This window comes from Tupaia chinensis, unplaced genomic scaffold (assembly GCF_000334495.1).
Source record: "Tupaia chinensis unplaced genomic scaffold, TupChi_1.0 Scaffold000249_1, whole genome shotgun sequence".
NCBI classification, from domain to species: domain Eukaryota; kingdom Metazoa; phylum Chordata; class Mammalia; order Scandentia; family Tupaiidae; genus Tupaia; species Tupaia belangeri.
The window spans coordinates 662,894-687,721 of record NW_006159728.1 but is presented as its reverse complement, the minus strand read 5'-3'; the positions used below and the strand labels follow the sequence as shown (position 1 = coordinate 687,721).

The following is a 24,828-nucleotide window of genomic DNA, read 5'->3' as shown; positions in this document are numbered from 1 at the left end:
AACACATTGGGCATAGTTGATCTTTTCTCTGTTTTTTTAGAGAGGTTTTCGCTATAGGGCGTGTGCGCTCGCCAGACAGACAGAGAGAGACATAGAGACGGAAAGCGAGAAATCACCCCCCGGGGGGATGGTCATGCCGCAATCCCTTCTCCTCCATTCTCCTCTTGGGATCTTGGTCATGCACGCACACGTGCCCGGAGTGAGTTTTAAGCCACCGGGTCCGGGACGCGAACCGTGGTCGACTACGTGGGAGTCCAGCGACATAGCCATTACGCTAACTGCTGGTTCCCGGGCATAGTTGATCTTATGTGATGATAAAGCTGGTAGAATTTCTTGTTGCACTGAGGGATAAATACCTAAATATGTGATAAGCAAGCAGAGTACAATGTGTATAGCAGGACCTAGGTGGCAGGTATATGAGAGTTCACTACAAATTTTGTTCAACTTCACCGAATGTCTGACAACTTTCCTAATAAAGTATCAGAGGCAGGGGCCAGCAGGTGGTATGGTGGTTACAGGCACTGGACTCCTACATGGCCGACTACAGTCTGAGTACAAGACCTGGCAGCTTGCTTTCTCACTTTCCCTCTCTCTCTCTTCCTGTCTCTCTCTGGTCAAATTAAATTAAAAACAGATAGTAATAATAAATAAAATGAAATAATTCTTTAAAAAATAAAATATTTAGGACCAGTAGATGGCATAATGGTTACGTCACTGGACTCCCACATAGTTGACCATGGTTCAAATGCCGGACCTGCCAGCTTAAAAGTCATGCTGGGAGTACGTGCGTGCGTGCCCAAAATCCAGAGAGGAAAATGGAGAAGAAGGGATTGTGGTGTGGCCACACCCCCAGGGAGTGATTTCTCGCTTTCTGTCTCTCTGTCTCTGTGTCTCCACCAAGCACACACACACTATAGCAAAAATGTCTCAAAAAATAAATAAATAAACAAAATAAAATAAAATATTGGAAGCAATCTGAGTCACAGAGGTAACTCCACTTCTACTAATAAATCTCATGTTAACTATTTCCATGACTTACGCACTGTGCTTAAATTCTGTAAGTCTTTATTATTTACTAGCAAACAGGACTGTATTTGTCTTTTTCTGCTTACCAGGCAGCTGAGAGGATGCAGTGAGGCAACACAGGTGACATCTCAGTACCACACCCATCTGCAGAAGCAGAGAGCTATTCTACAACTGCGAGCGAGGGTCCAGCCCTCGAGGCTCCCTCTGGGTTCACCCTTGTGAACACACGAGAATGTCCTCAAGTCTCCTTCTCACCAGGTTTCTCACGACTCACCGTTTGTTTTCTGTCTCCAGGTTCACAGTCATTTTCATATACTGATCTTCCTTTCTTTCTTCCAAAGTGGCAGACACAAGAGAAAGCTCCCCAAAGAGGGACACCAGCCAGGTCAGTCGAGAAATGCCACTGAATGCAGGGAAGCCAAACCGCTGTTCTTCCAACGGGCCAGCTGTGGGGAATCAAAAATGCCATGGGAACTGAGAAGGAGGGACTTGCAGGTGTAGAGCAGGATCCAGGAGCTGACTAGGGAGTGAAAAGATGAGGCAGAGGGCTCAGGACAGTGAGCCCTGCCTTACTAGGAGGGTGCACAAGATACCTGATAACACCAATGAAAGTTCAGGTGGCTAAACTTAAACTCTTTAAAAAAAGCACCTCCCTTTTTTCTTGTTTCTTAAAGCCAGTTTTAGTAAAACAAAACATTCTACAGAAACGGCAGTCAATCCAGCCAATTAGAATTCATTATTAACAGTGAGTATATTCTGAAAAAGGAAGTTACACATAAAAGCAAGCAAAATGAAAAGTCTCATATACAACACGGTTTAAAATCACTCAAATTAAGTATCAAATTTATTTTTAAAATAAAGTGGGGGATGTCCCTCTGGGCTGACTGCCATCTGCTCTAGTTCTCTGGACAGACTACTAAGCAGCCACTGAAAATTCAAGCCACATCATCAAAGACCAGCTTCAGTCTGGCTCTGTCGCATGCCTTGTGCTGTGGACTCTGTGGAGCTACTTACTCTTTAAAAAACTTTTCTTTTGCTGTAGGCCATCCCGGGGGGTGGCGGCTGGCCATGCTGCACCCCTTCTATTCTGCCCTCTTGGGTTTTTGGGCATGCACATACATATGCCCCACATGCTTTTTATTTTTTAATTATTTATTATCATTATTATTTATACATTCAATTGCAAAACACCACTTAGATTGTAAAGAGAATTGAGCCAGCATGAAATACACCTCAGACTAGCCCAGATGAGAATACTACACGTCATCATCACCCGACAAGCTTTTCAAGCTGCCAAGTCCAGGACTTTAACTAGACAGTTGGCCCTGTGAGACCCAGGCACCGTGTCACCGGCCAGCCTGCTACTTACCTCTTGAGCCTCAGTTTTACTACTTATGTAATGGGGGTGATAAATACTTCAGAGATCCAACCACTGTGTCACTGGCCAGCCTGCTACTTACCTCTTGAGCCTTTGTGTAACGAGGGTAATAAATACTTCATAGCACTGTCATATGAATTAACATGTAATTTTTATGCATGTCATGTATGTAGCATAGTTTCTTATATGAATTAATGATTATTTATTGCCATAACTCTCATTATAATATCATTTTCAAGGATGAAAATAACTCTTTTTTTTCGAGAGAGAGAGGTTTTTGCTATAGGGTGTGTGTGCTCACCAAAAAGACAGAGAGAGACAGAGAGACAGAAAGTGAGAAATCACCCCCCAGGGAGGATGCCCTCGCCACAATTCCTTCTCCTCCATTCTCCTCCCAGGATCTTGGGCATGCACACACACGCACCTGGCGTGAGTTTAAGCCACAGGGTCCAGGACTTGAACTGCCATCGATTACATGGGAGTCCAGCGACATAGCCATTACGCTAACTGCTGGTCCCAAGGATGAAGATAACTCTTAAAAATGAGGTTCTACTGTGTTTACTGGAAACCTAGAAAAAGATAAGTGGTTTTCCCACTCAACAGTGCCAGACCAGTCAGGGTCTCTTTTCTACAATATAAGCCCTCAGGAAAGATGGCCCTCCGAGAAAGCCAGTGAAGGAATCATAGAGGTGACTGCGAGAACAGAAGGTTCCAGCATACTCATTTCCTACCGCTAATGGAACGGCTCAAAGAATGACTAACAGGGAGTACACGGTCAAATACACGCTAAGTCAGATCCTGTGGTGTGGCCGATGTCTTGGAACTCCCTGAGGAAGGAAAGAACTATGCACATTTTCTTTGTTCTGCAAAGAGATATATAAAAATGTTCTCTTCAGGGCAGCAGATGGTGTAACAATTATATCACTGGACTCCCACATGGCCAACTGCAGTTCAAGTCCTGAACTCGGTAGCTTCAAAATTACACCAGGCATGTGTGCGTGCGTGCCCAAGACCCCAGGAGGAGAATGTAGGAGAAGGGAATGCAGCATGGCTATCCCAGGGTGATTTCTCACTTTCCCTCCTACTGTCCCTATCCCTCTGCCCTCCCCCCTCCCAGCAAGCACATACACACTACAGCAAAAATCACCTTAAAAAAAAAAAGTTCTCTTCTACGAGCACATACCTCCCAGTCCTTTTAAAAGAGTTTTAAAAGGGGCTAGCAGGCGGCAAAGTGGTTAAGGTGTTGGACTCTCACATGGCCAACTGTGGTTCAAGTCTTGGACCTGGTAGCTGGCTTTCTCACTTTCCCTCTCTCTCTCTGTCTCTCTGGTGAGCACATGACTCTAACAGAAAAATTTTAAATAATAATAAATTCAATGAATAATTCTTTTTTTTAGAGAGAGAGATTTTTGCTGTGTGTACTCACCAGAGAGACAGAAAGCAAAGAAATCACAGGAGGGATGTCCATACCACAATCCCTTCTCCTCCATTCTCCTCTTGAGATTTGGGCACAGACGTACACATGCCCAGCATGAATTTTAAGCTGCCAGGTCTGGGATTCGAACCATGGTCAACTATGTGGGGAATCCAGCAATGTAACCATTAAAACATCTGCTGGTCCCAATAATTCGTTTTTTAAAAAAAGTTTTCACACATAACCTACTCTAAAAAAACAACGTCCGGTTTCTTCAGATTTCATGAATGGCTCAGCTCTTCAGGCTGGGATTATATAGGAGGCCTGGGCTTGATTCCCGGTACAACCCCAATATGAGTGTTGGTAATCCCAGCATCGCAGGGAGGATAGGGCAGAAAGATCACAAGCTTGACTCTGGCATGTGCAAGAAAGCTTGTCTGAAAACAGAGCCAGGGCAAAAAAAAAAAAAAAAAAAAGTTTCATCGTGGAAAAGCCTGCCTAATTGAGTTAGAGGCATAGATATGGTCAAGAATTCTAACACGCTTTTTCTAACATACTTCTTATTCAAGTCTAACAACCGTTAAGTTTCATCTGAGGACAGACTAAAAATAAATATTTTATTGTTTATGGAAACATGAGAAAATCAAATTAAACTGGCCCAGAGCCAGAGAGTCTTTGGCAGAAATGAATCCTAGCTCCTATCTTAGAGCTAGGAAAGAATCCAGCTGACCTATGACTTCACCTGTGGCCTGTCAGCTAGCCCAAAACTGACCTGTAAAGAGAAGTGACCCTTTCAGCAAGTCCTTCCCCACCACTTCTTTCTTCAGGAAGGCAAACTCCTCCATTAAGAGTTCAATATGCTCCTCGTGTAAGACTTTTCCTGTCATAACAAAACATGGAATGAAAAAGACAGTTATCACCCAGTGTGCGTAGCTGTGCATTCAGAGTCAGTGTCTGAGCTCCTCCAGAACAGGACACCTAACAGAACCACCCCAGCACATGCCCTGGCCAGTTCAACACCATCACCCACTGCAGCGAACGTGCCAGTTCTGATCTCATAACACAAGTGAACATCTAAGAAAGCAGAAGCTTAGTTTAGTGACACGTGCCGATAGTCCCAGCTACTAAAACAGAGGAGTCCCAACATAGTGACATCCTGTCTTAAAAACAAGCAAAACAAACAAAGAACACAAGATAGTATCCATCTGTCCCAAAGGTAAGGTGAAATTATGGAAGTGTCTGAGAGCCAAGACAGTCAGCTTCTGCTCTAGACAGGAGGGGCTAGTGTAGCATAAAAATCTAAGAAACAGAGTAGAAAGGGGTTATGTGGACTGAAGTAGGAAGCTATTATTTATCTGAAGGACTGGTATTGAATAGAATCAGGTTTTTTAATTGAACTTTATTTATTTATATATTTATTTTCATTTGACCAGAGAGGGACAGAATGAAGACCCGAGAGAGAGAGAAAGCGAGAAGGCAAGCCACTAGGTCCCAGACTCGTCTGAGTTAGCCAGGTGGGAGTCCAGTGCCCTTAACCACCATGCCACCTGCCAGCCCCAGAATCAGAATTTTTTTTTAATGACCTAGTTTGTAGAGAGGAGAAAACCTTAATATTTATAGCTAAAGGTTTGGATTCTAAAAGCAGCTGTTAAAATTTTTGCTCTGGTAGATCTTGCTTTATCTAGGCCAGAAGTTTTATGAAGTGCCAGAACTGTTTTGTGACTAGTGCAAAGCACAGTGATGATCTAGTTTCACTGAAACAGAAATCTGGGCCCCTGGAAACTGGCCAGGGGGTGGTCAAGCTCTGCCTAACCCAGCTTCCCAGTAAGCACTACTCAATGTTCTGGCTTGTTCTGTACCTGCTCAGTGAGCAGGCATGTCACCTAAAACTCCAGGAGAGTCAGGTGTATGGGAGAGCACGTCCTTCCCAACCACTCCCCAGCACATGAACATGACAGAGAGAGCTTCTTTCCACACAGAGAAGCCTTCTGGCCCAAAATGGTTTAGTAGAAGCTAAATGTCATTAAATGGTTTAAAGAAAGATGAAGCTTCTCTCCCTGTGGGTAGTTTCATCCTTGCCTCTGAGGAGACTTTGGAAATCTGGGAAGCTGACCCTGTAGGGGAGCATGCTGTGTTCTCTCTGGCACTAAGTCCTTTGTCCTTTTTTTTTTTTTTTTTGGTTGGGGGATATTTTTGCTGCAGGGCATGTATGCTCACCAGAGAGAGAGAGAGACAGAGAGACAGAAAGGGAGAAATCACACCCTGGGGGGATGGCCATGCCATAGTCCTGCATTGTCCTCTTGAAATTTTTGGCATGCACACACATGTGACTGGCACAAGTTTCAAGCCTCTGGGTCTGGGACTCAAACCACAGTCAGCTGTGTGAGAGTCCAGGGACGTAGCCATTGTGCCATGTGGTGGTCACCTTTGCCTATTTTTTAGCCATCTTACTTGATTTTTTGGTTGTTGTTGAGCTTAGAGTTCTTTGGATATTCAGGCCATTAACCTCTTAACAGAGAGATGACTTACAAATAACTTTTCCCATTTGTATGCTGCCTTTCACTGTGCTGATTACTTCCTTTGGTGCATAATAGCTTCTAATTTTGATGTATCCAATTGCCTATTTTTGCTTTTCTTGTCTGTGCTTTTGATGTCATAACCAAGAAATTACTGCCGAATCAAATGTCATGAAGCTTTCCTCTATATTTTCTCCTAGGAATGTTTTAGTTTTAGATCTTTAATCCATTTGAATTAATTTTTTTTAATGATACATGGTAAGGGATCTACTTCACCTTCTGCATGTAGATATCCAATTTTCCCGGCACCATTTGTTGAAGACACTGCCCTCTTCAGCAAAGTCATTTGGTCCTAAGTTTTTCTTTCTTGGGAGGTTTTTGATTACTAATTTCAATCTCCTTACTAGTCACAGAACTGTTCAGGCTATAACTTCTTCATGAATCAGTCTTCGTAGGTCGTATGCTACTAGGACTTTTGTCATTTTGTCTAGGTTATCCAACTGTTGAAATATAATTTTGCATAGTTGCCTCCTAAAATGCTTTTTATTTTTGTGGCATCAGTTGTAATGTCTCCTCTTTCATTCAGTTTGTAGTTATTAGAACCTTCTTTTTTTTTTTTGAAGAGATTTTTGCTATAGAGAGCATGTGCTCACTGGAGAGACAGAGGGAGACAAAGAGACACAAAGCAAGAATCACTCACCGAAGGGGATGGCCACGCTGCAATCCCTTCCCCTCTTGGGATTTTGGACATGCATGCAGACTTGCTCAGCGTGAGTTTCAGGCCACCAGTTCTGGGACTCAAACCATAGTCAGCCACTTCGGTGTCCCGTGCCTTAACTGCCATGTCACCTGGTGGCCCCTCTTTTTTTCTTATTAGCATGTTCAGGTTTTGTCAATTTATTTATTTAAAAAAAAAAACTTTTCATTGATTTTTTTTTCTAATCTTCTTTTAAAGTTTTGTTTTTCCTGCTCTAATCACTATTTCTTTCCTTCTAACTTAGGATTTAGTTTTCTAGTTCCTTGAGGTATAAAGTTAGCTTGGTGATTTGAGTTCTTCCTTCTTGTTTAATGTAAGCATTCGCCACTATAGTAAACCTACATGTTAGTACCATTTCCATTATATCTCGTAAACGTAGGTATTGTGTGTGCTCATTTATCTCAAAGTATTTTCTAATTCCTCCTGTGATGTCATCTTTATCCGCTGGTTAATTCAAAGTGTTTCACTTTCTTGGGCCAGTCCCCTAGCACAGAAGTTAAGCACTGGGCACAGGGGAGCCAGGTTCCACATGGATCACCCCAGTTTGAATCCCAGCCCTAGAGAACTAAAAACATGCCAGCTGAATGTGCATTAGTGCCCCAAATCCTGATGTGATACAAGAAAAATGTCTGTTATGTGACATACCACTGGAAAATAATTTATCTTGCTCTCTCTCTCTCTGGCAATAAAAAAGTAAATTAAAAAAGTTGAATTTCCACATATTTATGAATTAAGTAAATAAAAAAAGTTGAATTTCCACATATTTATGAATTTTCTAGTTTTCTGTCTGACACTGATTTTTAGTTTTGACTGTAATCAGAAAATATATTTAGTATGATTTCAATCTTCTTAAATTTGTTAAGACTTATTGTGGCCTATGTGTGGCCTACCCTGGAGAATGTTTCATTCTGCTGAAGGAGAATGGATGTGCTGCTGCTATTGGGTGAAGTGCTTTGTATACATCTGTTAGGTCCCACTGGTCGATAGTTGTTCACATAATCGGATTCTGTGTTGATCTTCTGTCCAGTGTTCTAGCCGTTACAGAAACAGAGTACTGAAGTATCTCCACTATTACTGTGCTGCTTTCCCAACAATTCTGTCAGGGTTTTACTTCATATATTTAGGAGCTCTGATGTTTTATCATTACTTAAAATCCTCCTTCACTCTTGTGATAGTTTTTGACTTAAAATCTATTTTGTTTGATGTAAGTGCAGCTAATTCTCTCTTTTGGTTGCATGGAATATAACTTTCCATCCTTTCACTTTAAAGTGTGTCTTATATCTAAAGTGAGTCTCAAGAAAGACCAACCCTGTATGTCCCTACTCAATATATTCTGAATGCCTGACTTTACAGCGGAAATGGAAAGATCCAAAGATCTAGCAGTAGGGAGGTGTATGGGAAGGGAGTGGAGAGTAGAGGTTAGATGAGAGAGGTTCAGGGAAGAAATACTAAACAGACATAAGAATGTAAATTTGTCTGTTGAAAATGACATACATGGTAAGAGCTTTGATTTGAGTATCACATTCTGTCTGCATACTTGGAAAAACCATATTGTGTGCTATAGAGATATGCAATGATCATTAAATCATGAAATTAAAAGAAAAATCTGGGACCAGCAGGTAGTATAGTGGTTAAGGCACTGAGCTCCCACATAGTTGACAATGGTTCAAGTCCTGGAACCAGCAATCTGAAACTCAGGCCAGGCACGTGTGTGTGGGTGCCCAAAATCCCGAGAGGAGAATGGAGAAGAGATTGCCGTATGGTCATCCCCCCGCGAGATGATTTTTTGCTTTCTGTCTCTCTGGCAAGCGCACACATCCTATAACAAAAATCTCTCAAAAAAAATAAAATAAATCTACTGTCATTTTCAAAAAATATAAAGTGAGTCTCGTATAGATAATATATAGTTGGATCTTATTTGTTATTATTATTTATTTATTTAATTCTATTATTTCAATTAAGTAAAAGGCACATGCTCACCAAAGAGAGAGAGAGAGAGAGAGAGAGAGAGAGAAAGTACGACCCTAGGTTCAGAACCTGAACTGTAGTCAGGCATGTGGGAGTCCAGCACCCCAACCATTGCGCCACCTGCTGGGCCCTCGTCTTGTTTTTTTTGTTTTTGGGTTTTTTTTAATCGAGTTGGCCAATGTTACAATTACACAGTTAAATCCATTTACACTTATAGTAATTACTAACAGGGCTTTAGTAACATCATTTTGTTACTTGCTTTCTGTATGTTGTATATTCATTCTGTCTCTCTTTTCCTCTCTTACTGCCTTAGCATTTTGGTTTTTGTTTTGTTTGTTTTTGCCTATGTGTGGTGATAGGCTTTGATTCATTTATTATTTCCCTTTTTGTACCTAAATAAATATTTTCTTTGTACTTTCAATGTACTTTTAAATGTCACCTTTCTGCCCAGCCAGTTCACACAAGTTACTCTTGGCTACCAGGGGGATTCTATAAATATCTTAAAGTTATCCACTACATTGTCAGGAAAGTCGTGATGTGTTTTTCTATGCAAAAAAATACATCACAACTTTCCTGACAACCTGATATTTTAAACTGATAACGAATTCATTTTAATCACATACAGAAATTCTCTTTCCTATCTCTGACCTCCTACTTTATTGTTGATGTCACAATTTACATCTTTTTGTACGTATTGTATATATAAATGTGTGTGTGAGAGAGAATTTTTTTTGTAAGAGAAAGTTTTGCTATAGGGCATGTGTACTCACTGGGGAGACAGAGACAGAGAGACAGAAAGTGAGAAATCACCTTTCAGAGGATGGTCACACCACAATCCCTTCTCCTCCATTCTCCTCTTGGGATTTTAGGCAAACAGGCACATGTAAAAAAATACATCACAACTTTCCTGACAACCTGATATTTTAAAGTGATAACGAATTAATTTTAATCACATACAGAAATTCTCTTTCCTATCTCTGACCTCCTACTTTATTGTTGATGTCACAATTTACATCTTTTTGTACGTATTGTATATATAAATGTGTGTGTGAGAGAGAATTTTTTTTGTAAGAGAAAGTTTTGCTATAGGGCATGTGTACTCACTGGGGAGACAGAGACAGAGAGACAGAAAGTGAGAAATCACCTTTCAGAGGATGGTCACACCACAATCCCTTCTCCTCCATTCTCCTCTTGGGATTTTAGGCAAACAGGCACATGTTCCTGGCATGAGCTTCAAGCCAGTGGGTTGCGAACTTAGTCTTGACTATGTGAGAACCCAGCAACATAACCTTTATGCCATCAGCTGGTCCCTACGTTATACATTTTAAACGCATAAACTTAGCCTGGTACCTCGTAGAGTGTCATATCTTCTAGTTTTCCTGCTTTCTTAGGATGGCATTCCTATGTCCTGGCATTTTCAGAGTTTGATTTAAATCTCAATTATATTTAGGTAAATGTTTTGCTAGAATGTGTCATATGTAATGCTATGTACATCACGCCAATGGCTTTTGGTATCAGACCGACTCATATTAGCAATCATTTGTTTGGGACGTTGACAAAAGAGCTCTTCACTATAAGAGTACATTTTCTTCTCTTTGCACTTAGCCAGAAATCTGCAGGGGACTACTTTAGCATCTTGTAGTTATTTCAGGGACAGCTCTATGAGAAATAATATAAACAGTGATAGTCTCAAAGCTCCCCAATTTCTTCATTCACTTCTACATTCATTCATCTACCTGTTCATCCAACAAACATCTCTTCAAGGCCTACTAAGTTCTCGACACTGCTTGGCTTCTGGGGTTACAGAGAAGAAAAGTTAACACTGACCTCCAGGGACAGAGCTTAGCACTGGAGAAACACTATCAAAATGTCAGTATAGGGAACCAGCAGTTAGCATAATGGCTATGTCGCTGGACTCCCACGTAGTCGACTGCGGTTCGTGTCCCGGACCCGGTGGCTTAAAACTCATGCCAGGCACATGTGCGTGCGTGCCCAAGATCCTGAGAGGAGAATGGAGGAGAAGGGATTGTGGTGTGGCCATCCCCTCTGTGGGGGTGATTTCTCGCTTTCTGTCTCTATGTCTCTGTCTGGCGAGCGCACGCGTCCTATAGCGAAAACCTCTCAAAAAAAAAAAAAAAAATTTCAGTATAGTATGACCAGTCTACTTTGATGGTAAACACAAGATGCTTTCTTTGGTGATTTTCATTACAATTGTTCACTACACTTTGTCTATATGTTAAAGATTTTCAATAACAAAGTTGAAACAAAAGAGTTTATGACTTAAACTTCCCTTCCCTAACTCTTCTAACCACTAAACAGCCTAGTTAATTTTAGTTGCCTTCATAGAGGAACTTGTCAGTTATTGTAATGTATTAAGAGCTCCGGAAGGAAGTGTGGCTTAGGAAAAGAAATGTGGGCTTAAAAACCTGACAGAATTGGACCCCAAACTCCACTTCCTACTTAAAAAGTTGTGTTATTAACTTTGTGACCTGGCACAAATGATTAACTTCTCTGATCCATGATTTTGTCAACAGAGCTGGAGAAATCCTTCCCTCCAAGGGTTTCTATGAGAATTAAGCAAAATAAACACATGAAGTACTTAGCAGAGTTTCAAGTCCTTGGCATATACTAAATATTTAATAAATGGCTATTCATCTTGAGGAACAACTAAAACAACGATGTATGTATAGAAGACAATCAAGTACTCTGATCTGGGTATTTTTCCATTAGTAATAAGACATGAATAAAACCAAAACAATGTCATAGTACTACCAGAGATGGAAGCTAATTCCTACTTTTTCATTAGAGTCAAAGAAGCTAATACTCCTTGACCAAAAGTCTGCAAATTCCCCTCGCCCCAAACATACATCACCTTTCTGCTCAGCCAGCGCCCACAGTTCCTCAGCTGCTGCCCGAGACAGCGTCATGGGGTACTCCACAAGGACATGCTTGCCGGCATTAAGGAACTGCCTTTGGTAAAAGAGAAACAGGAAAAGAACACTTCAAATAAACTTCACCAAAATAGCCTACGTGCCAGAGAACAGAATATTACAACTGTGCAAGCGTCTCTGCAGGGAGCTCAGAGTCAGTGCCAGAGGAGATGATGGGAGACTTGTACTCACATTGTTTTCTACTACTCTGTGACAGAATGCCTTTCTTTCTTTTTTTTTTTTTTTTTTGGAGAGGTTTTTGCTATAGGGTGCATGCGCTCACCAGAAAGACAGAGAAAGACAGAGAGACAGAAAGCGAAAAATCACCCCTCAGGGGGGATGACCACGCCGCAATCCCTTCTCCTCCATTCTCCTCTCGGGATCTTGGGCATGCACACACATGTGCCCGGCGTAAGTTTAAGCCACTGGGTCCGGGACTCAAACCACGGTTGACTACATGGGAGTTCAGTGACATGGCCATTACACCAACTGCTGGTCCCCAGAATGACTTTCTAGTTATGCACTAACTCAAACATTCATTCTCTCCTTTATTCAATTAAGTACCATTTATCAGTTACTCAGGAACAGAAATAAAGACACATTAACAAACAAATTACCTATTAGCAAGTTAAGTATAAATAAGAACTATGAAACTCAAGGCAGCTAGCTCTGTTCAAAGCCACCTGCAAAGATTTCACTACGGACTTCTGAACTGGGAGTTGAAGTATGAGGAGGCATGTTCTCGGTGGGAAGGGATGAGTGCATTTCACTTTGAGCAGTTTGTACCCAAAATGCCAGGGAATTCCATGTGGCTTAAGTCATTTGCAAATTTCATAATGGCAAGAAAGAGACTGGAGAGAAACACTTGGTAAACAGAGCTGGGGCCTGACTGTGAGGGACCCAGTATACGGTGTCCAGGACTTTAGATTATATTCTCCTTATACCCAGGGACAAACATTTATATACATGGAGTCACAAGATGGCTTCTGAAAGGAAAGATGTTCTGGTGCTAGAAAAAGTTAAGGAAACCCAAGGAAAAGCATTTGTGTCTACTCTGGAGTCACACTGATAAAGAAGGAGCCTACTGAGGAACAGCCTGATGGTGGCGGCTGGAGTTTGGTGTAGACAAGAAGCTGAGATTCAGGGTAATGGCAGGTACTTCCCAGTTTCCTGCCAGGTCCTGCCTGGGGCTCCTCCTTCTGGGCTTGGTCTCACCAATGCTTAAAGGGCTCTAAGATTTGTGTCTGCCACATGGGGAAGGGGTGAGCTTCATTTCACCTGTTCTGCAATGAACATCATTTCCCCTCTTCGAAGCCAGCACTATTTCTTCACTCATTTATTTCATGGCAAAAGCAATTCATATTAAAAAAGTTCTTGGAAGTATTTCATGGCATGCAAAGCACAAAAGATAACATAGTAGAAGCAGATCCTAACTTAGAACGGAGTATGACAATTTGCCACGGATGCTGGCCCTGTCTCGCAAACAGCTATATGAAGAGAACAAGTTAAGCACAGTGATGCTCAATGGTTTTTTGAAAAAAATAAAATAATTTAATTATGACTGTTTCTAAGGTTTCAAATTGCAGCACACTAAATAAATATGGGTTGTACAATTTCTTTCATTTCCTTATACATTTACAACTGAAGAGAGTTTTTTCTTTTTATATTTCAACGTTTTTCTTCTTAGTTTGCTATAGGGTGCATGCACTTGCCAGAGAGGGGGGGGAAAACTTTTCTCTCCATTCTTCTCTTGGGATTTTGTGCACATATACATACATTCTAGCGTGTTTTTCAAGTTGGCGGGTCCAGGACATGAATCACATAGTCATAGAATCCAGTTGCCTTAACCTCCAAGCCATCTGCTGACCCTGGACAATTTTTAAAGCACCGAACTTAAAAGAGAACTTGTAGAGTTCTTGTTTGTTTAGTCCTTTTTTAGAGAATTTTTTGCTATAGGGCACGTGTGCTCACCAGAGACAGTGAGAGAAAACAAATAACCCCACAGAGGGGACGGCCACGCTGCAATCCATTCTCCTTCAGTCTCCTCTCAGGATTTTCAGCACGCATGCACATGTGCCTGACCTGAGTTTAAAGCCACCATGTCGAGGGCCTGAATCGCAGTCGACTATGTGGGAGTCCAGGTATGGTATCTGCCGGTCCCTGCTTAGTCATTTTAAAATCTTGCATTACTGTGCAGAGTAAAGATGATCTGCATTGAAAACCCACTTGATGGGGCTAGCAGGTGGCATCGTGGTTGAGGCACCGGACACTCCTCCATTGCCAATGCCAGTTCAAGTCCCAGATCTGGCAGCTAGTTTCTCACCTTCCCTCTCTCGTGAATTTAGTAATAATAAACAGAATTCAAAAATTAATTCTTTAAAAAAAAATGTAAGGAAAAAGAAAACCTACCTGATGTAGTCCTCATGGCTAGAGCTTTCGCTGCAGATATAGGCGACCTCAACCTCTCGGCTGGAAAGAGCATCTTCCAAAGAAATTTGCTGAACTTCATCAATGCTCCCAAGCTCACGTCTATTTCAGAATAACAGAAATGATACTCAAAAGTAGGGATAATGTTGACTTCAAATAAATAACAGCCTTTTCTTTCTCATTCCCCCAAGAATGTCCCAGGGATCACGTTTGATCACAATTAATCTCCTCCCTCCCACATCCAGGGTATCTTCCATGGTGCAGGTTAAAGTCAGAGGATCTGGCTTCGAGTGCCAACACTACCGGAAATAGTGTGTATATCTGAGAGTCTTTCAATTACTTCATTTCTAAATAAAAAAGAATGATCTGTTTCTATTGGGTCGTCAGAAAAGTCATGATACATTTTTTTGCACAGAAAACATAGAAAAATACATCATGATTTTTCTGACAACCCAGTACCTCATGAAAAGTGTTATCTATGACTGCCTTCAGTTCCGAGCACCTAGGTGAACGTTACAACTACCAAACCTCATCTAAACCCAATGCACTAACAGGTTTTCAGTGCCAACTGCCATGCGACTGCAAGGTCTTTCACGCACTTCATGGCTTAGTGACAGTCTGGTGGAAGTCAGGTGTCACTGCCTCCTCTGTGGTGGAGCTAATGAAGCTCCAAATGCCAGTGACTGCCACAGTTACTTAGGAGCAAAGGCAGGACAGGAACCCAAAGGCTTTCCGACTCACAGTGCAATAAATTCCTGCCTTAAAAGAGCCAAAGCCCTGGCAGTTTTCACACTGCCCTGATATGGACGCTGCAGCAGGAAGGTAGTCTTCCATGGGTGCCTGTCATGAAGGAACATGGGGCAGCCAGCAGGAGGCTCTCAGCCAGCTCCAGTCAAGCTGCAGCAGACAGGGGCACGTGGGGAAGTCTGGGTGCTAAAGGATATTATACCGAGTGTCTTCCTGTGTGGCTTCCCAATCCACACTACTTGGTTTGACCAATATTTATTGTTTGCCTACTGTGTACTAGGCACTGCAAGAGAGGAACCATGGAGAATAAACAATAAGATCCTCATCTCCCAATGAGCTCACAGACTGGTGGAGGGAGGAAGACACCCACAGGCACACAGAACGACAACAGTAAGACGGACATGACAAGTATCTGGGAAGTAAGGGTGGGACACTCAGAGAGGGTAAGGAATAGATAAGGATTTTAGAAAAGGCTTCCTGAGCCAGCAGATGGCATGGTGGTTAAGGTGCTAGACTCATGTATGGCTGACCACAGCTTGAGTCCTGAACCTGACAACTTGAAACTCACGCTAGGCATGTGTGCCTGTGTGCCCAAAATCCCAGGAGGAGGATGGGGAAGAAGGAATTGCAGTATGGCCATCCCCCCTGGGGTGGGGGTGAGTGGTTCTTACTTTCCCTCTCACTGGCTCTCTGTCTCTCTGGCAAGCACATGTGCCCTATAGCAAACACCTTCAAATATATATATATAGAAAAGGCTTCCTGGGAAGGTGGCAGAACTGAGCAATCAAAGATGGGGTGTAGGGTATGTGAGGAGGGAAGCAGGCGTGTGAACTGGCCATCTCCCCACATGACCTTGGTAGTTCAGGAGTTCCCTCTACATCAATCTCAGCAGCCAGTGGACGACTGGAGCTTAACAGAAAGGATGAGGTCCCACTTTAGCTTTGAGCCCAAATGTTAATCTTTTTTTTTTTTTTTGAGAGGTTTTTTCTCTATAGGGCGCATACGCTCGCCAGACAGACAGAGAGAGACAGAGAGACAGAAAGTGAGAAATCACCCCCCAGGGGGGATGGCCACGCTGCAATCCCTTCTCCTCCGTTCTCCTCTCGGGATCTTGGGCACGCACGCACTCGTGCCCGGCGTGAGTTTTAAGCCACCGGGTCTGGGACGTGAACCGCGGTCAACTACATGGGAGTCCAGCGACATAGCCATTACACTAACTGCTGGTCCTCCATGAGCCCAAATGTTAATCTTGATCCCAACTTCAGGTAGGGTGCAATGGGGGTTACAATGCTGCTAATAACTGACCTTCCATTAGAATCTTAAGGCGAGGCAAAGGTTGGCCAAGAGCAAATTCCAGTTCTCTAGGTCTCTGTAGTGCCCCCCAACTTATTTTTAAATTCTTAAAGGAGGGGCCAGGTTTTGAGAGAGATAGAGTGGAATAAAGCTGTTCTATGAATTAAAATATGAAAAAAGAAAACTTCTATAAGGACCAGCATAGTAGTTATTTACACTTTGTGTAAGTATTTATCTGATGTCTTTAGAGCACTAGAAAACAGAGACTAGGTGTAATTGAATTTCTGCCCTGTCTCCACACCCAGTTCAGTGCCTGAATCGTGTCTGTAATTAACATTCATAGCTGATATTATACAGGATAAGTTTGATGAGTGATGTGTGTGTGTCTCCATGTATAGGATTGAGGAGAAGAGCAGAGTGTGGAGCAGGGATGAGAAACAAGGTGATAAGTTTGATTTTGATTAAGTTACAGGAGACAAATGAATCCTTAAAGAAAAGTGAGGCAAAGAATTACCAAGGTGGGGGGGCAGGGGAACAGCTCTGTGGCATGGTGGTTAGGGAGCTAGATTCCCACAGTCGACGGTGTGGCTCGAGTCCTAGACGCAGTGATTGGTAAAACATGCCAGGTGCATGTGCATCTGTACCCCAATCCCGACTGTGTGGCTCGAGTCCTAGACGCAGCGATTGGTAAAATATGCCAGGTGCATGTGCATCTGTACCCCAATCTCATCAGGATGGGAAAATGGAGTGGAGATTGTGACGAGACCACACCCATGGAGCAGGTACTTTTCCCCTCTCCTTCTTTGCCTCTTTTTGGCGAACATCATGTGCCCTCTGGTAAATTATAAATAAATAAATAAACAATTTCTAAAAAGGAATAAAGAATTACCAATGAGAAACAGACACATGGTACTTAAAAGATGGGCCCTGAAATCACGCAGACTGCATTCGAATCTAGCTGTTAGACGTTCCCGCTGTAGGACCTCAGCCAAGCCACTTCCTTATCTGTAGGTGGGGTTGTTATGACACATGTCATATGTGAACCCAGGGCTACCCCACAGAGAGCTACTGTGGTGGCTGAAGTAACCTTAACTGGTGCACGACTGAAGCCTCTTTAGGCCAACCCCACCATATGTCCACTCTCCCCTCTGCAACGGCAAGCACTGCTCCAGGTCCCTGCCTGGGTCTCTGCAGTGCCCTCTAGGCTGACTCACTGCTCGTCCCAGCTCGGGTCCATCACTCTTCAGTTCCAGGCCCATCCAAGCTCAAGATCCTGTGGGGCTGACCCTAAGCATGGCTCTGTGCTGGGGAATTGGCTCTTTCCCCTGGATCTAGAAAATGTCCATGTTCTGTGACCTAACGTGTCTTGCTTAGCTGTCCACAAATTGAAGCATAAAGCAAGTGTGAGTCACCTGGATATGAAGCCAACCAGATTCAGAAACGCCGAGGAAGCATGTGGATTCCGCAAGTCCCTCATCCGCACGGAGCCGGCTCTGCCAACGCCAACCACCACCACGCCAAACTTCCTCTCAGGCTGAAACACAAGGAACCAGGGTGGGTTTAAAAACAGTGCAGGCATCCAGCAGAGAACAGCAAAACAAAGGACCAGTCAGGGTCCTGACCAGCAAGGAAAGAAGCCAACCCAGAACACCCAAGAAACCACAGCACAAAGACGGAGTCAGACACTGCCAGCAAGGGCTCACAGCGGCCAGCACCCAGGACATCTCTGAAGGGGCTCTGACTGTGTCTTTGTGCTGAAAACCTTTCAAGTACCTACAGAAAAGGTTCCTCAGGGACCAGCAGTTAGTGTAATGGCTATGTTGCTGGACTCCCATGTAGTCGACCGAGGCTCAAGTCCTGGACCCAGTGGCTTAAACTCATGCTGGGCACATGTACATGCGTGCCCAAGATCCTAAGAGGAGAATGGAGTAGAAGGGATTGCAGCATGGCCATCTCCCTGGGGGAGGGGGGTCTCGCTTTCTGTCTCTCTGTCTCTCTGGTGAGTGCACATGCCCTATAGCAAAAACCTCTCTAATAATACACTTATTATTTTATTTATTTGTTCATTTATTTTTAATTTGATCAGAGAGAGAGAGAAGGAAAGTGAGAAAACAAGCTGACAGTTCCAGGACACAAACTGCAGTCAGTCATTGGGGAGTCCAGCACCTTAACCACCACACCACCTGCTGACTTGGGAGTTTTCCTCTTTAAGCCCATGATCTGGCACCTCTGCCCCCCGAAATCCCTCCCCCTGAGGTCATGTGACTCTGATATAGCTGGAAGCACTTCCAAGGACACAGCCACTCAGTAAAATGCTGCAGACAAGGACAAATGGACGAACCATTACCTGTCACCTTGCTCAGACTCAAGGCCCACGTGGTCTAAGTCCTCAGTACTGTTCTCTTCCCCTTCTTTTTCTATCTTCCTTTGGATTAATAGTACTTATCATTTCATTTTATCTCATTTGTTGGCCATGAGCTGTAACTTTTTATTAGAGGTTATTTTAAGGCCTTTATATCATATATATATTTTCCTTCTCACAGTCTACCTTAAATGAATATTATGCCATTTCATGTATAAAGAACCTTTAAACAAAAAAACTGTATACAGTATTTATTTATCAAGAGAAACTATTCTTTAGCCCATGTATTCATGTTTCATAGTTCAGGAACATGGCACCAATCCAATGACAACCTTTATATTCCAGAATCACTTTGTACCCTGAAAGATACCAGCCTTCCTCATCTGTTCAAAATCTCTCATGGAATTATCATTTCTATAGAAATCTGCATATGCCTTCTTTCTTGGTTTGACCACAGCAGACAGAGAAAGCTGCAACACTCAGGGATACAATGAACGCTCCAACAATATGAAATCACAGACGCTTGGCCAGAAGGCCACGCAGCTGAGGTCTCGCCAAAGCACTGGAAGCCATGGCAGTTACTGTGCCTCGACACCCACGTCCTTCCCGGCTGAAGAAGAGATGAAAAACTTTTAACAGTCTATTTTCATTTCTTTTCCCCCACACTGTGTACCGTTGTTACACAAGTGACTTCTACATTTGTTATAAACCCTACAAGAAACCAGTCAGGGTTCAGCCTGGAAAAGAGAAACCATTCTATGTATGCTAAGCATGAAGAGTTTTTAAATGGGAATTAGAGGCTTATTCTGATCATTGCAACCCCTAGGGAGCTGAAGCCAGAGAAGCCATCCCCGACCAGCTCTCAGCAAAACTGAAGTAGGCGAGTCTCCAGAACTTGCCCAGAAGCCATTACATGTGGCAAGCATCTACGGCCCTTCTCAGCCTACAGCTTGGGAGAGAGTGACTCCTGGAGTTAGACTACCTGCAAACCCACGTACTGGCCTTGATTCACACCTCTGACTGGAACTGTCACCAGGAATACAGTCTCTCTATCGTCTTCCAAGTTTTCTAAGAGTGCTCTAACTGGTCAGCTTCACACATAACTGGGACTCTGGGGAATGCACTTCCTGTTTTCTCTTCTGTGGGGCAGGGACGGATCAAGGAGGGAAGGCTCTGACGCCCAGCTGACAGTATAGGCTGGAATTTAACCCATTAGACCCTTTGGGGTTGTAAGTCTAGTTTTTGAATTAATTAATTATTTATTTATTTATTTATAATCTCATTACCAAAACACAGTAAGACAGCCTCAGGAGATATCTGCAAAGCCACACATATCCTTAATCAAATACGTTTCTCTTTTAACCAAGAAAAAGAGATATGCGATTCCCTCATTCCGCTAAATATTCACAGCATCCCCAAGATTCACTACTGAATACCACATTCCAGATTAACAACCAGGAAAATAAACTACTAGTTTTGAAAAAAGCCACAAGAGGGCTAGCAGCTGGCATGGTGGTTAAGGCAGCTGAATCCCACCCACATGGCCGATTGCGCAGTTCAAGTCCCAGACCTGGTGGCTTAAAAAGACATGCCGTGTACGTGTGCGTGTGCATATGTATCCAAAATCCTGAAAGGAGAATGGCACCTACTGTCTGTCTCTAGGGAGCGCATGCACCCTCTAGCAAATTTTTAAAAACTAAATAAAAAGCCACGAGATTAAGGAGCAGCTCCATCCATTATCTATAAATAAGCCCAACTGCTTTCTTTCATTTCATTAGTTAATGAATAGTACAAGTGTGTGTACAAAACCTGGATTGCACAGTTTGTCAGACGGAATTATTAACAGCCTGAATTATCACTGTTCCTTTGCAAAACTGACAAACAGGAAGAAGACATGGTTGGAAACACTGCTATCTTAACTATTGAGTTCTTCTTAGCGAAGGAAAACACTTTATTTCTGAGAAAAACAACTTACTAAACTCTTTTTATATAAGGCTCTTCATTTTTTTTCTTTTTTTTGGAGAGGTTTTCACTATAGGGTGCGTGTGCTCGCCAGAGAGACAGAGAGAGACAATAGAGACAGAAAGCAAGAAATCATCCCCCAGGGGGGATGGTCACACCGCAATCCCTTCTCCTCCATTCTCCTCTCGGGATCTTGGGCACGCATGCACACGCACCCGGCGTGAGTTTTAAGCCACCGGATCTGGGACGTGAACCGTGGTTGACTACGTGGGAGTCCAGCGACATAGCCATTACGCTAACTGCTGGTTCCCAAGGCTCTTCATTTTATACAAGACTTCTCACAGGCATGTTCTGAAAGGACCATGCAAGTCAGAGATGATTAGATTCCGCTATTGTGTGAGCTAAAACTTTATAGAGGTAGGGGTCAGCAGGAGGTAGAAGAAAGGAAAGAAAGACAAGAAGAAAAGCAAAAATGCGTGCAGGTGATGAGGAGGCTGGTGTCTGCAAAGAAAGCAGCCAGTGGGGCCAGCAAGTGGCGTGGTGGTTAAGGCACTGGACTCCCACATGGCAACCATGGTTTGAGACCCAGACCTGGTGATTTAAGACTCACGTTGGGAGCAATGCATGTGGATCCAAAATGCCAGGAGGATGGGGTCAGCAGGTAGCATGGTGGGTAAGGGCACTGGACTCCCATATGGTCGACTATGGTTGGAGTCTTGGACCTAGTTGCTTGAAACTCACACCAGGTGTATGTGAGTGCATGCCCAAGATTCTGGGAGAAGAATGGAGGAGAAGAGATTGTGGTGTGGCCATCCTCCCAGTGGGGGTGATTTCTCACTTTCCCTCTCACTGTCTGTCTCTCTCTTTAAAAAAAGAAATGCCAGGAGTAGAATGGAGAAGAAGGGATTGTGGCATGGCCATCCCCCCGGGTGGTGATTTCTCACTTTCCCTCTTACTATCTTTCTCTGTTTCTCTCCTCTCCCACAAGCCCACATGCCCTATGGAAGAACCTTTAAAATAAATAAATAAAAATTTAAAAATAAGAAAGGAGCCAGTAAATATGCCCCGTGGGAGAGTGGGCAATGGACTTGTAGAAAACAAAATGGCTAAAATTCGACTTTCATTTGTCTGCTGTGCTCTGCTATCTTGAACTTTTGATAAAATCCCACCAAGTAGAGCCCTTTAGAGGCGCCATTTTAAGGAACAAAGGAGTAAGAACCGTTTTGAGAGAGCAGACAAGGCACACAAATGAGGGACGGCACAGCGACTCAAACCGAATTCATGATGGAATCACCATCAGAGTGAGCTTTCTCCACATGCCTTTGGCTCAGAGAAGCAGCTGTTTGGCACTTGAGTCCTAAAATTGGAGTTCAGAAAAAGTTTGGATTCAGAGACTATGCTCTACCCACTTAGGAAAAAATATTGAGATGAAGAGCATAGAAGAAAATATGGTCACTGTAGAAGAACTTCAAGGTGTGAGGAATGAGCAGGTGCCAACCACCACTCCAGGCGGTGGAAAGGAGATTCCAAACAGTCAAAAGAGCAAGCTAGTATTCTCGAGCACTGTTTACAAGGATCAAAAGTTTAAGCACACGTTGGTTGGCATGGGAACACAAGTGTACTCATATGCTGCTAGAGGGAGAGAAAAACAGGCACCCTAATGCATGGAGAGCAATTTGGAAATACTTTCCACAGCTGAAAATGCAAATGCCCTTTGCTCTGGTGAATGCATGTATAAGGAAGTATATTATAGAGTTGCACAAGTGAAACAATTTAGGCTTATTACAACCTTGCTTATAACAAGCAAAATATCGAAACAACCCGCATGACATTAACAGCAGGCTGATTGTACCAGGTACAGTATATCCCTAAAATAGGGTATTACACAGCTGTGAGAAAGAATGAGGAAGTCCTTTATGTGTGGAAAGGATTGCTCTCCCAGATACCCCATCAGGTGAGAAAGCAAGGGAGCTGTGTGACCTGTGTGTTGTAATTGTTATTTAAAAAAAGAAAGGGGGACCAGCAGTTAGCCTAATGGCTATGTCGCTGGACTCCCACGTAGTCAACCGCGGTTCGAGTCCTGGACCCGGTGGCTTAAACTCATGCCGGGCGCATGTGCGTGTGTGCCCAAGATCCCTAGAGGAGAATGGAGGAGAAGGGATTGCAGCGTGGCCATTTCCCCTGGGGGGTGATTTCTCGCTTTCTATCTCTCTGTCTGTCTGGCGAGCGCACGCGCCCTATAGCAAAAACCTCTCCAAAAAAAAAAAAAAAAGAAAGAAAGAAAGGAAGGAAGGAAGGAACAGCTGACAGCCAAGAAACCTATAACATGAAATCAGCGACACACTCTCACTGGGAAAGTGAGAAATGAAGGGGCTGGGAAACAGGAATAAAAAGGAAGAGGACTGGAGATGAAATCCGAACGTGAGCTGTGAAATATCGGTTTCCTTGACAAAAAAATGAACATTTTCTGCTGAGACTTCTCCCTCCAGATTTATTTCTACCTCTACGCACTAAGTGTCTAGACAGGTCCTAGTGAACAGGATCCAAACATCTGAATACGATTAGGGTCAGAATATTCCTCTATTTTCACTGAATCTGAAGCACAAAGAGTGAAAATTGAACCAAAGAGAGACTCCAGATCACCTCCTCCTGCACGCCTCTGAATGCTCAGATATAACTTCAAGAATTAGGAAGAAGTGCACCATCCATCAGATGACAGGGTCACAAGGAATACGGAAAATCAAGAAGATACCTCTCCTCCCAGGGAAAAGAATAAATCTTCTTTATCCTCAGACAGACAATGAAACTCATGGAAATGTCTGATAAAGAATTTAGAATATTCATAGTGACAAAGCTAACAGAGATGGAAGAGAAGAGAGACAATGAACTGCAGAAGAGGCAGGAGAAAGGAGTTGATGAGTTCCAGGAGGTGAAGAAATCCTTGCAAGATCTAAAAGAGGAAACAAACACACAGTATAAAAAAGGATCAAATGGACCTGTTTGAGATGAAGGCTATAATACAGGAAGTCAAAACCTCCTTTGAAAGTATTAAAAGCAGACTAGATTATACACAAAATTAAATCTCAGATGTAGAAGATAGAATTGCTGGCCTAGAAAAATCCACCATGAAGACTGAGAAAATTGCCTCCCCCCAAAAAGAGAATAATATATGAGAAGTACTAGATACCATCAGACGTCCAAACATCTGGATAATTGGTATCCCAGAAGGTAAAAAAGACTTATAAGGGCATTGATAATCTATTCCATGAAATCCTGCAAGAAAACTTTCCAAACCTAGAGAGGCACTCAAAGATTCAGCCCCAGAAAATACAAAGGTCCCCAAATAGAATCAACCCAAGAAGATCTTCTCCAAGACGGGCTATAGCCAGATTAACAAAAACCACAGACAAAAACAAGATACTAAGATTGGCAAGAGAGTAACAGTAAGTGACCTACAAAGGATATCCCATCAGGCTAACATCAGACCTCTCATCAGAAACAATGCGAGCAAGGAAAGAATGGAAAAATATATTCAAAGTGTTAAGGGAAAAACAATTTCAACAAAGAATACTGTACCTGGCAAGATTAACCTTCATATGGGAAGAAAAGACAAGAACATTCTCAGATAAACAAAACCTGAAAGAATTTAACAACACCAGACCAGATCTCCAAGAAGTTCTCAAGGGAGTGCTATACCAGCAGACACACAGAAATAAGAGCTCAAAAACTAAGAAAATGGCTAACTTAATCACAGGAATGAATCTAGAGTTGAATATTATATACCATAATTTAATCGGGAAGATCGAACCACAACAGAAGACAGATTAAATACATGAGACTGAACTGTTGAAATAGAATTTTATGACTTTTGACTAAAACATTGCTGATTTTCTTCTACGCTTTGTTTTCCATATTTAAGGATTTTTGTCCTGTCTTCAGCTGCTGATAGATTCATGTACCTATTTGAACAGAATCCTAACCTGTTTCCTGGCTTTAAGTTTTAAGCGAAGTTCCTTAGCATTTCTTTGATTTATTAAAGCTAAAACTG

General features: G+C 42.8%; 1 protein-coding gene across 1 annotated transcript in view; it reads right to left on the bottom strand.

Moving 5' to 3' along the window:
- BLVRA (biliverdin reductase A) overlaps positions 1-24,828 on the bottom strand; it is a 66,876-nt gene that overhangs the window by 6,807 nt on the left and 35,241 nt on the right. The window contains exons 3-7 of the mRNA XM_006148904.3: positions 17,869-17,990; positions 14,399-14,518; positions 11,932-12,029; positions 4,591-4,698; positions 1,301-1,472 (exon numbers count right to left, since the gene is read on the bottom strand). Coding sequence (XP_006148966.1) covers positions 1,301-1,472; positions 4,591-4,698; positions 11,932-12,029; positions 14,399-14,518; positions 17,869-17,990 — 620 coding nt within the window. The remainder of the gene's footprint in view (positions 1-1,300; positions 1,473-4,590; positions 4,699-11,931; positions 12,030-14,398; positions 14,519-17,868; positions 17,991-24,828) is intronic.